This window comes from Hemiscyllium ocellatum, chromosome 31 (genome assembly GCF_020745735.1).
Source record: "Hemiscyllium ocellatum isolate sHemOce1 chromosome 31, sHemOce1.pat.X.cur, whole genome shotgun sequence".
In the NCBI taxonomy this organism is placed as follows: Eukaryota; Metazoa; Chordata; class Chondrichthyes; order Orectolobiformes; family Hemiscylliidae; genus Hemiscyllium; species Hemiscyllium ocellatum.
In genome coordinates, this window is record NC_083431.1 from 45,533,975 (window position 1) to 45,551,087 (window position 17,113).

General features: G+C 44.9%; 1 protein-coding gene across 2 annotated transcripts in view; it reads left to right on the top strand.

Moving 5' to 3' along the window:
• LOC132830422 (ion channel TACAN-like) overlaps positions 1–17,113 on the top strand; it is a 37,415-nt gene that overhangs the window by 17,018 nt on the left and 3,284 nt on the right. Inside the window, exons 4-11 of one of the 2 annotated variants that reach the window (XM_060848100.1) lie at positions 661–720; positions 818–913; positions 5,998–6,087; positions 8,178–8,243; positions 11,833–11,894; positions 14,048–14,140; positions 15,398–15,462; positions 16,355–16,423. In XM_060848100.1, the coding sequence (XP_060704083.1) occupies positions 661–720; positions 818–913; positions 5,998–6,087; positions 8,178–8,243; positions 11,833–11,894; positions 14,048–14,140; positions 15,398–15,462; positions 16,355–16,423 (601 nt within the window). Of the gene's footprint in view, positions 1–660; positions 721–817; positions 914–5,997; positions 6,088–8,177; positions 8,244–11,832; positions 11,895–14,047; positions 14,141–15,397; positions 15,463–16,354; positions 16,424–17,113 lie in introns of those variants that run through there. The other variant, XM_060848101.1, reaches the window with a different exon arrangement.

Sequence of the window (17,113 nt, forward strand, 5' to 3'; positions counted from 1 at the left end):
GTGCCATCTTTTTGTACTTGCATTTAATGGTTGAAGGCTCGATATTTTGTCAGTGTAAAAGGTTCCCCTGCACAAGACAGAGGAACAGAATGGGTCGGAACTCTACTGCCTGCTTCCCGAGTCCTTTCATTCCTCATGATATCGAAAATCTATCCCTTGCAGCCTTAAATAATGGTGGAGTATCGACAGCACTTAGAGATTTCCATACGTTCTCAATCCTCTGAGCGAAGTCATTCTCCTCCCGTCTGTCCGAAAGGATTGGCCCCTCATCTTCGGACTGTGTTCCCCCCCCCACAGTGTTTGCTGCTCAACAGAAACAATTTCTGTGTCTACCCCGATTGAGCCATTCAGAATCTTTCAATGAGATCACCACTCATTCATCTCCACTCCAGAGAATACTGGTCCAACTTACCATTGGGCCAACCTCGTGAAGCTTTTGCTGAACTGCCACGTTGCCACTTGGGCACGTTGGGTTGAAGTTGTCTACTCGGTTGCTCAAGGGGCTGCATTTATTTATGTGTACCTCACAAACATTTCATCCACACGTTGGTTTGAAAGCTGACAAGTGACCTGAACGCCAAGTGTTTTGTTGCCCTTAAAAGGGCCTTTATTTCGGCCGTGACCTCAGGAAGGGTAATGATTCTCTTCCTTCTGTTGCAGGCTGTACTTGAGTCTGGTTCTGGGAAATGTCAATGTGACCCTGCTCAGCAAACAGGCCAAGTAAGTATTGACTGGGCCCACTCCTGGATGGGTAAAGTTCTCGTTCTCATCTCCTTAAGTCTTCCATGTGACCTTGTCCATTTTCTCTGTGCTGCAGGTTTGCCTACAAGGACGAGTATGAGAAATTCAAGCTCTGTCTTACCATCATCCTCCTCCTCATCTCCTTCAGCTGCAGATTCTTGTTAAACTCCAGGTGAGAATTGGTTGGTGAATGCAGAGTGACAGTACAACTGGGAAAGTGGCCTCTCCTCCCCAGCCTCCGGGTGGTTAACAGAAATGCTTCAATCAGCCCCAACAGGATCCCTGACCTGAGGGCAGTGCCATTGGAGAGGACAGGGTTGTGTCTGATCTTCCAGGTACCATTACGTGCCCACTGACCTTTGACCTTTTGACCAGACGATGGGAAGGCAGTGGCCTAGTGGTATTACCGATGGTCTGTTAATCCAGAAACTCCGCTAACGTTCTGGGGACCCAAGTCCAAATCCTGCCACGGGAGATAATGGAATTTAAATTCAGTAAAGAATCTGGAATCAATGACCGTGAAACCATTGTTAACCACCAGAAACCCCCACCTGGTTAACTCGTGTTCTTTAGGGAAAGACATCTGCCATCCCTTACCCGGTCTGGCCCACATGTGACTCAGGCCCATCGCAATCTGGTTGACACTTCACTGCCCTCTGGGCTAGCCAGTGATGTCCATGTCCCATGAGTGAATATAAAACAAAAGACTTGTGATAACTAGCTCCTGACAAGAAACACTAAATAATTCTTCATATTTTTACGGTGTTGAAGTACTTGCATTTTCTTTTAGTGGACAGCAGCTTTTGTTGGTTTATAAGTTCCAGGTCATAGGGTCAAGTCCCTTTACAACAACTGAGACATATAAGCTGAGTTCATCAATCCAGTGCAGTACTGAGGGAGTGCTGTACTGTTGGAGGCAATGCCTTTTGGATGAAGCATTGAACAGAGTCCTATCAGGCGGACGTTAGAGGACCCACGGAACTACTTTGAAGAAGAACTGAGAGTTTCACTAGTTCACCTGATCTAGTTCTTTCACTTTTGTCCCTGAGCCAACATCAGTAGTTATTCTTGCATTGCTGTGTGTGTAATCTTGCTGGGTACTAATTGGTTGCTGCATTTTCCTTTGTTATCCAGTACGTTATTTGTCTGTAAAGTGTGCATTATGATGTCTTCAGGTTATGGCAGAAATGCATTTTCTTTCCGAATGGTTTACCTGTTATTGAGATGAGAATTGATGATTGGAAATAATTTACAGGCTGGAATCAGTTTGAGTCACTCTGCCATAGCTAGGTGTACCGAGTGGGTGATCCATCTTGGTCTGCCCCAGTTCCCCAGCATCTCCCGTACCAGTCTTTAGTGAATTGGATTCACTGTGTATGATATTAAGAATCATTTGGAGACACTGGATACTGCAAAGGCTCCGGGTCCTGCTAACATTCCAGCAATAGTACTGAAGCCTTGTGCTCCAGAATGTGCTGCTCCCCTAGCCAAACTCTTCTACTACACTGACAACAATGTGGAAGATTGCCCAGGTATGTCATGTACATAAAAAGCAGGACAAATCCAACCTGGCTAATTACTGCCCCATCAGGCTACTCTCATCAGTGAAGTGATGAATGTTGTCATCAACATCTGCTCAGCAATAACCTGCTCAGTGACTCCCAGTTTAGGGTTCTGCCAGGGCCACTCAGCTCCTGACCTCATTCCAGCCTTGGTTCAAGCATGGACAAAAAAAGCTGAATTCCAGAGGGGAGGGAAGGGGAGAGTGACAGCCCTTAACATCAAGGATGCATTTGACCGAGTGTGGCATCAAGGAGCCCTGGCAAAACTGGAATTAATGGGAATCAGGGGTCAAACACCCCACTGGTTAGGGTCACACCTGGCACAAAGGAAGATGGTCGTGGTTATTGGAGGTCAGTAATCTCAGCTCCATGTCGGCTCTGCAGAGTTCCTCAGGGGAGTGCCCTGGGCCCAGCCACCTTCAGCTGCTTCATCAATGGCCTTCCCTCCATCATAAGGTCGGAAGTGGGGATGTTCGCTGATGATTGCGCAATGTTCAACACCATTTGCGATGACTCGGATACTGAAGCAAACCAGATTCAAGTGCAACAAGATGTGGACAATGTCCAGGTTTGACTGACAACTGGCAAGTAACATTGATGCCACACAAATGCCAGGCAATGGACATCTCCAATAAGAAACAATCTAATCATTGACATTCAGTGGTATTACCATCACTGAATCCCCCACTATCAATATCCTTGGAGTTACCATTGACCAGAAACTGAACAGGACTTGCCATGTGAACACAGTGGTTACAAGAGCAGGTCAGCGGCTGGGAATAATGTGGCAAGTGGGTCAACCCACAGCAGGTGGGCTGCAGCTGTTCACCTTCACAAGGGCAGTTAGGGATGGGCAATAAACACTGGTCCGACCAGTGATGAGTGAATAAAAGATAAAGGCTGTGATTGCAGTCCTGGGGTCAATCCCAGGGGCTCTGTTCAATATCCTCCAGTACTCTTTTCTCCCACCCCCCAAACAAAACTGGTAGTATATTAATTGTATGTCGCTGTGTGGGAGTCCCTTGTATTTTGAGTGCCTTAGTGTAATAGCCATTATTTACAATCCCGCCATGACTGAGATTTTAAGAGGCATCAGAGTTGAATCAGGTCCTGCTGGCAAAGAGAGAATTTGGGAATTGGTGGCATAAAAGGTATTCCAAAAATCTTCGAACTGCTTGTATGAACATCCAAACAAGAATAGGACCTTGGAACCTTTGAATGTTCTCTGTCTCTCAATAAGATTGTGGCTGATCTGATTTTAACCTCAAATCTACATGCCTGCATATCCCTGATAATCTTTCATCTTGGTAATCAACAATCTATCTACCTTTGCCTGAGAAATATTTAAAGAATCCACTGATTTCTGGGAAATGAATACCCCAGACTGAGAAAAAATGTTTCCTAATTTCTGTTTTGAATGGACACCTTTTTTACATGATGACCTCTATTTCTCCCACAAATGGAAACATCCTCTAGACATCCACCTAGTCAAGTCCCCTCGGGATTTTGTATGTTTGAGATGGTTGAGGTAATGATGGCTTGAAAATTGATGGGCAGGCCGTACTGATGGGCATGGATAAGTCGCCTGGTCAAGATGGCTTGTGCCTCGGTTTCCTGAGAAATGTGGGTCGGACTTGTCGTTGAAACCGTTCCTAAATACAGGAGGAGGGCCAAAGGATTAGATAGCAATCAGTGTGACTCACTTGCTTGTGAAAAGAGCATCAGAACATAGCTAACAATTACAAACCCAGTCATTTTAACATTGGTGTTGGACTGAGGTTCGGAAACAATATTTGGATAAAAGTAATTGAGAAGTGAGTTATTTAAGGAAACCTCATGTGGATTAGTAAGAGACAGATAGTCCTTGATGAACCTACTGATTTTACTGAAATGACAGAGCAAGTTGATGAAGAGAATGCAATGGATATTGTCTGAATGGAATTTAAGAAAGCGCTTCGACAAAGACTGGTATCAAAATTGCGACATGTGGAATAAAGGTATCCGTGGGCAACTGGTAGAAACGTTGAGCATAGAAAACAAATGGGTCCCAGGTAGTTTGCGGATAGGAGGATGGTAGACACTGGCTCCTGAAGGTTCAGTGCGAGGACCACCATGTTTTACATAAGTGATTTTGGATATTGCAACGCGGTCAAATCTCCAATGATACTAAATGTAGAGGTGTGACAGATGGTGAAGATGATTACAGTGGCACTAGTAGTTGGACAGACAGGCAACTAATGGACTGTAGCACAGAAAGCTGTGAGGTGATTTTGACCGAGCCAGTGCAGACTCAGTGGCAGAGTTTGAAATGTGTGCAGAGGTAGTGAGACCTGGGGTGAGGGGGAAGAGGAGGGGGAGGAGGGAGATGTACAGTGCCCTTTGTGGGTGGGAAGACATTATTGAGAACGCAGTGAGAAAAGGGTATGGGATTTTTGGGCTGCCTGAAAAGATTGAGTCCAATAGCAAAGATGTTGTGCTGAACTTTTCTAAAGCTGTGCTGGGCCACAATTAGAATGTTGAGTCTTGTTCTGGTCACCACGCTGTAGAAAGGATATATGAGGCTGCTCGAGAGGTTATAGTGGAGATTCATCAGCCTGATCCCAAGGTTGAAGGAATTTAACCACCACGTTCGGTTTTAGAAGCTGGGAACAGCTATGTTCACCTTGGAACAAAGGAGAGTGAGGGGATCTCTCATGGAGGTGTATGAGATCATAACAAGTTCAGAAATCTAGATCAGAAAAGCAATTAATGCTACAAATCTCAGTAACACAGAATTAATCATAGAATCCCTACTGTGCAGATAGAGGCTGTTCGGCCCATCAAGTCTCCACCGACCCTCTGAAGAACATCCCACCCACACCCATACCTCTATTCTATCATTGTAACCCTGAATTTCTAATGGCTAACCCACCTAGCACTGGATAGGCATGTTTTTCCTTTTAAAATGACCTTTCTCAGCAGCACATTGTAACAATTGGGATTGAGATGCTCTTGAGGGAGGTGCAGGGTGAAGACTATCACCAGTTTCAGAAGGTCCTTGCAGGAATAAGACATGCAGCAGTTACAAGGATGGAGTGAGGGAATGGGACTGACTGGAATGCTCTGTAGAAAGTCACTCAGCTAAAAGGCCTCCTTTCTCCACGTTATGACCTGCATCATGACACGCATTATTTGAAAGGTACCCAAGCATTGAATCTTTGGGGATTTTTTAAATTTTGTCTTTCTGTTTCATTGATACTGAGAACAATTACAACACCAGTTCTCTTGCTGAAACTGAGCTTTGCTAATTTATAGACCAAGGGTCAAAGCTGCTATCTTCCTGGCAGGGCTACTGTCTAAATAAACTTGCAGTGGTATTGAGATTGGCCTGTTATCTACTGTACAAAGTACTTGTTCACCATTTCCGGATCAGGGGTTTAGTACAGATTTAGATAATATTCTCATATGCAGCACAGTCACTATGATAAAATAAAGAACTGTCGATGCCAGAAATCTGATAAAATCAGGGAATTGGTGGAAAACTCACCAGATCTGGTAGCATCTGTGGAGAGAAAGTACATCACTATGATTCACGCTGTGAGTGCCCATTAACCTTAAGTTCTGATAAACCTGTGTGACGCTCAGTTTATTGGTGATTCCAATGTTTTGAAGTAGGTTGTTAAACCTTCTTTTGCCTGTTTTTGTTCTTGTGCAGGGTGGTAGATTCTGTATTCAACTTCCTCTTGGTATGGTACTACTGTACACTTACAATTCGAGAGAGCATCCTCATCAACAATGGATCCAGGTAAGAGGTGGAACACTGGAAAACCCAGCAAAGTTATCTCATCCCTCTGACTTTTTGGGTGACGGTGATATATATAGTGGTCATTCACTGGACTAGAGTTCAGCTAACTGCTCAGTGGGCATGGGTTCAAATCACATGACAGCAGCAGAATTAAAATTCTTTAATCACTGGGATTGAAAGCTAGTCTTTTAATGGTGGCTATCAGTGTCATAAAACCCCATCTGCTTCACTAATGCCCTTCTGGGAGGGAAATCTGCCATCCTTATCCATTATGGCCTACATATCTCTCCTGACCCACTGCAATGTGGTTGACTATTAACAGCACTCCAAGGACAGTTTGGAATAGGCAACGAGGGCTAGCCTTCCATGCGAGGCTGACATCCTGTGAACTTAAAACAAAAAGCACCAAAGAAAATATTTGCTCTTGAAAACAATCTCTTTTTAACTTCTGGACACTAATGACTCCATTTCAACAAGGCTTATCACCAATTTGTCAATATTGCTGGGTACCTCCTGAGTTTTCCCTTTGTGATTTTCCTGAGTGCTTTTTTGCTTATGTTTAATATGAAATTCTTTTAATTGTGTTGAAATCAAAATCTATCGCAGTGTCTCTGCAAACGTACTGTTTCCTTGGAGTTTAGAATTCTCTGCCGTTTGACAAGCACTTTTGTTGCTGCCTGATCATACAGTCAGACAACACAGAGACAGACCCTTCGGTCCAACCAGTCCATGCCAACCATAATCCCAAACTAACCTAGTCCCACCTGCCTGCTCTTGGCCAATATCCCTCCAAACTTTGCCATTCATGCACTTATCCAAATGTATTTTAAATGTTGTAATTGTGCCCACATCCAATACTTCCTCAGGAGATGAGCCGCCCGCTGTAAAAAAAAAATTGCCCTTTATGTTTTTTTTAAACCCTCTCTCTTTTCACCATAGAAATGTGCCTCCTAAATCTTGCAATTCCTCACCTTGGGGAAAAGACAACTGCCATCAGCTGTATCTGTATCCTTCATGATTTTATAAACCTCTCTCAAGTCACCCCTCAACTTCCTACACTCCAGTGAAAAAAGTCCCAGCCTGGTGAATCTCTTCAACTTTAAACTATCTCTTATCCTATGAGCCTTTTTCCTTGCATTCTCAGTTTTAAAATGAAGCAGAGGTAAATACAGATTTGATTCAGATGGGGACATTCCCATATGTTATTAGGATGCATCAATCCTGTTGTTACAGTACCACAAACAACTTACACGCGCAATCTAGAAGCATCATTGTCTGCTCCTAATTTCTTTCATGAAAACAAAAGTGAAAAGGATGAAATGAGCTTGGGCTGCACAAAGATGTTTTGTATACTATCGTCCTCCTGCAGTTTCTCTGAATCTGTTACTTCCGTTTTGATGCTATGAGACTGTGTTCTTCCTTTACCCATGCTGCGAGTTTCCTTGTGAGCATTAGACTGTGGAAATAACACAGCAGTCTTTAACACACACAATTAAAAAAAAAACACAAAAGAAGACTTCAGATGCTGGAAATCAGAAACAAAAGAGAAATTGTTGGAAAATCCCCTTAGAGCTGGCATCATCTGCAATCTTCAACTGGCCTGCAAATGCTCACACTTCCCAGTAGAGGTCACTAGATAGCCTTTCCACTGTCCAATGGCTACCTGTAGGACTCCAAACCCATTGGGGAGCCATTGATAATCCTAATATATTTTAGTCATCTCCTTTGTATCCTCTTTTTTTCTCACACACTCCCAGCCTCTTGCAAGGCTAATGCTTAAACCCAAAGTGTCTCAAGTCTTCTGTTGTTCTGATTTAGTTAGCATGGTTGTGAATTGAAACCTGTTTAGAATAGGCTTTATTAACACATGTACTCACATCTTAGGTAGCAAGGTTCAGCAACATCAGAACAAATTCTTCAGGGGGGAAAAAAATAGAAAAATAAATAAATAGAAAGTCTAGCAATCAATTAGAAAAACAGAGAAATGAGAGTTCAGAATCGCTCTTTAGTATTGTGTGAGACAGTTTCTCGATCTGCTGTAGAATATAATTGTCATGTTCTGATTGAGATTTTTATTTATGTTTCCACAGGATTAAAGGCTGGTGGGTAATGCATCATTATGTTTCAGCCTTCCTGTCTGGAGTTATGCTGACCTGGTAAGTACAGTCTAATGAAACCGTAGCAATGTACAATGTGGGGAAGTTGAGAAGCGGATTTTTGAATAACCCACTGTGGTTTAATGCTTTATCTCCCCTTGTGTCTGTGGTGCTTGTTACTTAGTTTGGATTCTTTCTTCCAAAACTATTGAATCTGATCCTCTCTCAAATTTTTACTCAGTCATAATAATGTAGGAATAATGGCACTGAAGAGTGAAGAATCTCCCCAACCAGACATTCTCCATCTGAGTTTTTTTTGGGGGGGAAAAGACACAGGTGAAAACAATGTAGGCGCCCAAGCTACTTTCTCCCAATTCTGAAAATGTTCTTTAAATTAGAAAATCACTTGTGTTTCTCCACTGTTAAAGCCCACTGCAGTGAGGAAATCCTTTCTTTCTCTTCACACTCCCAGTAGCATGTAAGGTCCCTGCTTTGGCCTGTATCCATCATGTGACTTCTCCCTGGAAACGGTTGCTATCCTGCCATCAGAGGGAGTAGCTTGTGAGGGATGCCATGTTGTGTCAAATATGGTCGCCCAGGAGACTTGCCTACTGTTACCACCTATTGGAATGGTTTTCAGACTGATCACCTGACTGGCTGTGTTACAAATCTTGAATGAGTCTTGAATGAGTACTTTTCTTCAGTATTTACGAACGAGAGGGACCGTATTGTTGAAGAGGAGAGTGTGAAACGGACTGGTAAGCTAGAAGAGATACTTGTTAGGAAGGAAGATGTGTTGGACATTTTGAACAACTTGAGGATAGACAAGTCCCCTGGGCCTGACGGGATATATCCTAGGATTATGTGGGAAGCAAGAGAGGAAATTGCAGTACCGTTGGCAATGATATTTTCGTCTTCACTGTCAACGGGGGTGGTCCAGGGGACTGGAGAGTAGCGAACGTTGTGCCCCTGTTCAAAAAAGGGAATAGGGATAACCCCGGGAATTACAGACCAGTTGGTCTTACTTCTGTGGTAGGCAAAGTAATGGAAAGGGTACTGAGGGATAGGATTTATGAGTATCTGGAAAGACACTGCTTGATTAGGGACAGCCAGCACGGATTTCTGAAGGGTAGGTCTTGCCTTACAAGTCTTATTGAATTCTTTGAGGAGGTGACCAAGCATGTGGACGAGGGTAGAGCAGTGGATGTAGTGTACATGGATTTTAGTAAGGCATTTGATAAGGTTCCCCATGGTAGGCTTATGCGGAAAGTCAGGAGGCATGGGATAGAGGGAAATTTGGCCAGTTGGATAGAAAACTGGCTAACCGGTCAAAGTCAGAGAGTGGTGGTAGATGGTAAATATTCAGCCTGGAGCCCAGTTACAAGTGGAGTTCCGCAGGGATCAGTTCTGGGTCCTCTGCTGTTTGTAATTTTTATTAATGACTTGGATGAGGGAGTCGAAGGGTGGGTCAGTAAATTTGCAGATGATACGAAGATTGGTGGAGTTGTGGACAGTGAGGAGGGCTGTTGTCGGCTGCAAAGGGACTTAGATATGATGCAGAGCTGGGCTGAGGAGTGGCAGATGGAGTTCAACCCTGACAAGTGTGAGGTTGTCCATTTTGGAAGAACAAATAAGAATGCGGAATACAGGGTTAACGGTAGGGTTCTTAGTCAGGTGGAGGAACAGAGGGATCTTGGGGTCTATGTACATAGATCTTTGAAAGTTGCCACTCAGGTGGATAGAGCTTGTAAGAAGGCCTATGGTGTATTAGCGTTCATTAGCAGAGGGATTGAATTCAAGAGTCGTGAAGTGATGTTGCAGCTGTACAGGACTTTGGTTAGGCCACATTTGGAGTACTGTGTGCAGTTCTGGTCACCTCTTTAGGAAAGATGTGGCAGCTTTAGAGAGGGTGCAGAGAAGATTTACCAGGATGTTGCCTGGAATGGAGAATAGGTCGTACGAGGATAGGTTGAGCGTTCTCGGCCTTTTCTCGTTGGAACGGCGAAGGATGAGGGGTGACTTGATAGAGGTTTATAAGATGATCAGAGGAATAGACAGAGTAGACAGTCAGAAACTTTTTCCCCGGGTACAACAGAGTGTTACAAGGGGACATAAATTTAAGGTGAAGGGTGGAAGGTATAGGGGAGATGTCAGGGGTGGGTTCTTTACCCAGAGAGTGATGGGGGCATGGAATGCGCTGCCCGTGGGAGTGGTAGAGTCAGAATCATTGGCGACCTTTAAGCGGCAATTGGATAGGTAGATGGATGGGTGCTTAATCTAGGATAGATGTTCGGCACAACATCGTGGGCCGAAGGGCCTGTTCTGTGCTGTATTGTTCTATGTTCTAAATGCACCCTCTGTGGCCAAGAAGCCCCTGAAGGGGAAAGTGAACCTAATGTTTTCTGGCCTGAAGGTAAAGGGACACTACCACTGCACCACCGTGTCTTCAGGAAAGGTTTGGGAGTATAGAATTAAGGATGGAGCTTTCATCTGATTAGAGGGAGCCAATGTGGGTTTGTTAAGACAGGGAAATGTTTGTTGAAAGAAAAACAGAAGTTGCAGGAAAAGCTCAAACAGCATCTGTGAAGAGAAATCAGAGTTAAAATTTCGGGTCCGGTGACCATTCCTCAGAACGGGAAATGTTTGTTGATGTAGGCTGCCAAAAGACAGTAGCTGGAGCTGAAGCAAATGGGAATAAAGACAAATGATTGGCTTATTGAGGAAACTGCTGCATGGTGGGATTCAGAGCATGGGAGTGCCATGGGTGCTCTGAATGAAAGCAGCAGGTCTGAGGTTAGCAGTTCAACAACACTTCCCCCATGTGACCAATGTGGAGCTCCAGACCCTGCATTCTGAGTGATACAGCCTTCCACTGTATCATCCCAACAGTGAACACCTGGTCCAAACTCTAATGACAGGAGAGTGTCTGTCTGTACTATTTCAAATGTAACTTCAGTACTTTTACAAAGGCAAGTGAGGCCATGAGATACAGATGATATTGCATAACCTGGGCTTTATTTCTAAGGAACATTACATAGAAATGTCACTCCTTTCTCACTGTCTCCCCCCACACACTCTTTCCCCCCCCCCCCCCACACACTCTTTCCCCCCCTCCCCCACACTGTCTCCTCCCTCTCTGTCTCCCCTTCACTCTCTTTCTCCCTCCCCCCACTGTCTCCCCCCCATTGTGATTGTGTGTCTCTCTCTCTTGCTCTCCTTCACTCTCTTGTGCACTCTGTCTGTCTTGCTCTCTGTTTCACTCGTGCTGTCCGTTGCTCTCTCGTGCTCAGTCTCTTTTCATTCTCACTTGCTCTCTCACTCGTGCTCTCAATCTCTCGCTAGTTCTGTTGCTCTTTCTTGCATGCAGTCTCGTTCTCTCCCCTGCGAATGTCCCCTTGGTCTCCAAGAATAAGACAGCAGAGCCCTGAAGGGACAGAGGGAGGGAATTTGGGAGATGGCAGTGTCTACACTGTGGACTCTGGATGGTTGCTGCTGTGTATTGATAACCTGGCGTGACAATTACTGAGGTTAATGACTGTTTAACCCACACACAGCTGATCAGCCTTCATTCATCAGGTACAGGATTCCTGTGGAAATCCTCACACACCCATCAATGCCCCCATTACTGATTCACCTTTGTCTTTTTCAGGCCCGATTCAAAAATGTATCAGATATTTCGAAACCAATTTCTTTCGTTTTCTATGTATCAGAGTAAGTATATTCAGTGTTCAACTTCCTCTTTTTCTTTCTTTTCTTATATAAAAAATATTTTATCTAATTATTCAGTGCCTTCTGCTCAATTCCTACCTCCTGAAGATTCCCTTTTGCCCAGTGGTATAAGATATACACTCCTTGTCAGCTCTGGGGTGAGTGTTGAGAGCATGTAACTATAGGTCAAGTACAAAGTAATCCTACACCGAGTGCGGTGATGTTTCTGTTCTGTTTGTCAGTGTGACATCCCTCTATATCCAATCTCTCCAATCTCCACCTTGTGTTTTCGATTGGCTGCGGTCTTGTGTTGCCGTGTTTTTGGGAAATGGAGTGTAAGGGCCTCGAACACAAACTGGACACAGCCATATATCTGCAAAGGGGGCCAGCTCAGAGCAAATTAAACCCCCCCTCCCCCCGCATGGCAATGGTGCAGCCCCAATAATTCTCCAGCTATTGGCATGAGGGGTCCGTGGTGTAAGAGTGGTCATCAACATAGCAGCAGCTGGACTCTTCTCACGCAGTACTGAGTCCATATTGTCCAAGACACCATCCTTTTAGATGTTTGGGAGATTAAAGATTCCCATAGAATCGTTTGAGTTCTTCCAGAGTCGTGATCCACGTTCTTCTCTTCTCCTTCACGATCACCAGGAGTGAGCTGTTAGCTGAATAGGACAGGAAGAGCTAATTGGGCTTTCTGCGTGGTTTGCCTGTACTGGTCTTGTGATGGGACAAGAATGGGATTCATTGGCCATCCACGACAAGTCACTGAATCAGCAGAAGTTTGGGAGTGATCTCCTTCCCCATATCTTTTGGTGAACTTGCATCCAGAGTGACCGCCCCTTCTGAAACACAGACCCCTTGATCGATGTATAATCGCAGAAAGTTTACCTTCTAAGAAAATCGATCTCTTCTGTACCTGCCATCAGCCTCTGCCATTGTGTTCCATTCAGAACAATACTGACTCCAAACTACTCTCCGTACAATCTTAAAAAAGTGTCAACCTTTTAAAATGGGAGAAAGGTGAGGATTGCAGATGCTGGAGATCAGAGTTGAGAATGTGGTGCTGGAAAAGCACAGCAGGTCAGGCAGCATCCGAGGAGCAGGAGAATCGATGTTTTTGAGTATAAGCCCTTCATCGGGAATTCCTGGTGAAGAGCTTATGCCTGGAATGTCGACTCTCCTGCTCCTCGGATGCTGCCTGACCGGCTGAGCTTTTCCAGCAACACACTTTTAGTCCTTTTAAAGTCTCACCAACAGAGGCTAATCTTGGTGAAACAGATGTGAGATCTTGACAAAAGAATTCCTATGAAGAACAATGTGCTATAACTGCTTTGAGTTGTCAACCAAGTAAACTGTTCACTTGTCAGAACAGAATTTTGACTGAGCTGATGGTTTAACTGGTCTGGGTTTACAGTGAAGTAGATTGGAACTGGGTCAAATCCTGACTGGGGATGTGTGTGAGACTTTTAATATTGAGTGGTCATGGAGGCCATGATGGCTTATGAGAGGGACTTGGGTGAGAGCTATTAACATACTTTTGGATAAGTTCTCAAATCCAGGTTCACATTCCTCCTGAGAGCTCCTAAATCTCACATCACAGTGAAGCTGTCTCACTCTGTGATGATTTGGAGATGTCAATGTTGGACTGGGGTGTACAAAGTTAAAAATCACACAACTCCAGGTTATAGTCCAACAGGTTTAATTGGAAGCACTACCTTTCGGAGTGACGCTCCTTCACCAGATGGTAGTGCTACGATCACCTGATGAAGGAGCGTCGCTCCGAAAGCTAGTGTGCTTCCAATTAAACCTGTTGGACTCTAACCTGGTGTTGTGTGATTTTTCACTCTGTGATCATTGCAATGTGTTAGGACACATTGTAATGGAGCTGGTCAGGTCAGGCCTACAAGGTGTGGACTTGGAACCTGGACCATGAAAATCATTGCTGCTGGAAATCAGGTCATGAATCCCGGTGCATATGCTTCAGCAATAATCCAGTCGAAGTGCCAAATTTAGTATTTCCTGGTTCAGCAATACAGCAAGGGCCAGCAGCAGCCTGTCCAGTTCCTGTTAGGAGAGGGATATACAGGGGTTGCTTTCTGGCTGTGTATATCTGGGCTGTCAGCTCGCTCACTCTGTTTGTTTGTATTGTGTAGGCTTTGTGCAGTTCCTACAGTATTATTATCAGAGTGGCTGCCTGTACAGACTCCGAGCCCTGGGAGAGAGACATAACATGGACCTGACGGTAGGTGAGTGCACTCACTTACTCTGTGATAATTGGTATAGCAATGGGAGGGCGCTGGTATGGAATGTGAATAGTCTGTTGGCCATTTCCTACCCGCACTCTGATTACTAATTCCACTTCCACTTAGGTATTAAGTTAAATTAATTTGATAAAGAGTTCATCTTTAGTGGATGATGTGTGTTGGTGATCTAGATGAAGTTAACCAGTGTAAAGTACAGTTACAGTCTGTCAATGGCTGCTAGAACTGCTGAAGCATTGTAAATGATCCAATTGATTTCCTCATTCTCTTCCCACTTAGACCCTTTAGAACAAATTGATCCTGAACAGCCTGTGATGTTAAATTACTTAGTGATGATTAACATAACCATGATGCTGTTAAAGGTTAGGTCTGGGTCCACCACACTCTGGATCTGTTTGAGCTGTGGTATGACTGTTCAAGCCCCCTCCTTCTGAGTTCCTTTTCTGCTGCTGCTGCCCCTGTAGTGCCCGCAACTTTTCAGTGACCCTCCCCACCATGGAGCTCCATAATGTTCCCAATTTACTCCCAGAGCTTATGACTTCAGAAATGCCCAGGACCTGGTGGACCCTACACACTGGTCATGTAGAAACCAGCCTGTGTGACTCGCTGCTCTCTCCTCCTGCCTGAGCTCCCAATTCCCTCCTATTCATTCCGAGCTCTGATCCTACTGACCCACACTGCTGACACCATTCCCTCAGTGATTCAGTCCCATGGAGCCTAACCACAGCCGTGAGTTGCTAACTTTCCCTGGAACACTATGGGCTGCCCTTTTGATAATTATCTGGTGAGCAAGTGCTCAGGGCTGACCCTGACTCATCGTCTAGACTGATCCAGCAGGGCAGCCCCAGGATAGAGCCTGACCAGCTCCCTGGGTAACCTCCCTGTCATCCTAGGACTGGCTGAACTTGACATGTGGGAGGTCCAGGTGACTGACCATGTCCAGTGAGGGACTGGAATCAGACTGGACCTTTGACCCCACTGAGGACTGATTTCCCCCTCTCCACCACCCACGTCCACTTTGCTGAAGCACACGGAGGGGCTTTGCTGTGTAAGCTATTGCCAAGTGCTGTTGGTGTGACGTTGACGCAGGAAAGTGTGTGTAGGCTGTGTTTTTACTTTGATTTGGCCACGTAATGTGGTTAATTCAAACAGTGAACAGTTGACCTGGAGGAGGTCTCTGGGAAGAACGCAGAGATTCCCACTTGCCTGGACTAACCCAGCGCTGTGGGTTTGTATTTACAGAGGGTTTCCAATCTTGGATGTGGAGAGGTCTGACGTTTCTTCTTCCGTTCCTGTTCTTTGGCCATGTAAGTCCTTTGAAGTATTTTGCTTTTTGTATCCATTGTTGGAGTTGAGACTGAAGGCAAGGTCCCCACAACTCTCTCCTGGCTACCATTGTACCTGCATGAGCTCAGCAGAGAGTCATGTTGACCGCGGTGATATCGGCCTCAGCACTGCCAGCTTCGGTTAACCACAATGTCACCCCCCCCGACCACCAGCCAACCGTCAATCCCAAGCTTGTAAGGTCATGGCTGATCTGATGGTGACCTTCACTCCATTTTACTGCCCATCTTCCTTTCAAAGATCTGACTCCATTATAGATCAAACCTTTACCAGAATTCCGAAGATTAACGAACTTCTGAGAGAAGCATTTCCTCCTCAGTGTCTTAAATGGGAGAGACCTCACTTTGGAATGGTTCTGGATTCCCCACATGAAGGGACATGCACTCAGCATCTGCTCTGTCAGTACCCGCTGCTCTCAGGATCTTCCGATTCAATAAGACTCACTTAGTACCCAGTTCCCAGAGCAAGGGCTGAGGCAAAATTGGAGGCTTAATGATTTCACTGTCACAGGCCTGTCTAATCCCCAGGGCCCCTGGCCTTGCAGACAGAGAACCGACATTTGCAGGAGCTGCTGGGCTGGGTGGTCATGTCTCCAATAAAGTCAACAGCTTTGAGATGCCATAGGGAAGAAAGAAGGAAATTAGAGATGACAAAAGCTGTACTCAGGCCCACAAGACGACGCTTGGCACCAGATCTCGCTTTCCTCTCAGACAGAGTCCACAGATCGGGAATGTGTTGCCTATCTTTCACAGTCTGACTGTGGGTGATGCCACACTCCATTTTCACAAGTTGGCACATGGGCAAATCTGGGAAAAGCTGCTCATTAACGTGATGTTGTCCTTTCCTCCTTTTCAGTTCTGGCAGCTTTATAATGCAATCACCTTGTTCAGACTAACCAACCACCCAGACTGTAAAGAATGGCAGGTGAGCATGGGGTTCGAACTTTAAATGGTTAGTCTGCTGGGAAAGGTACCTTGTGTGTGAGACCCACACCCAGTAAACGTATTAAAACATTCTTAAATGTACTGGGGTTAAGCTATGGGAAAGAAATCTCTAACGGTGTCGGAAATGTGAATGCTGATTATAAAGGAGAGAGCTGTGCATTCCCAATGTAATGGATCAGGGATTGATTAAATACATTTAGCTGTGTCCCTAAATACTGTTCATTAACACCATTCGCTGGATGGTCTTGTAAACGCTAATCCCTCTCAGCTGAAGTCTTGTCCTGCGAGATATTCAGATGTTGAGTGTTTTTGCGAACATATTGGTGACCTAACCCACTGCTGTTCGTCGACCAAGCTTTGACCTTCTATTTTATTTTTAATTATTCATTCATGGGATGAAGGTGTCACTGTCTTGGCCAACATTTATTGCCCATCCCTAATTGCTCAGAGAGGAGTTGAGAGTCAACCACTTTGCTGTGGGCCAGACCGGCTACGGATGGCAGATTTCCTTCCCTTAAGGGCATTAGTGAATCAGAGGGTTTTTCCAACAACCGATGTGTGTTTCAGATTTGTAATTAAATTCAGATTCCACCATATGCAATGGCAGGATTTGAACCCAGGTCCCCAGAATGTTAGCTGGGTCTCTGGATTAACAGTCCAGTGATGTGAC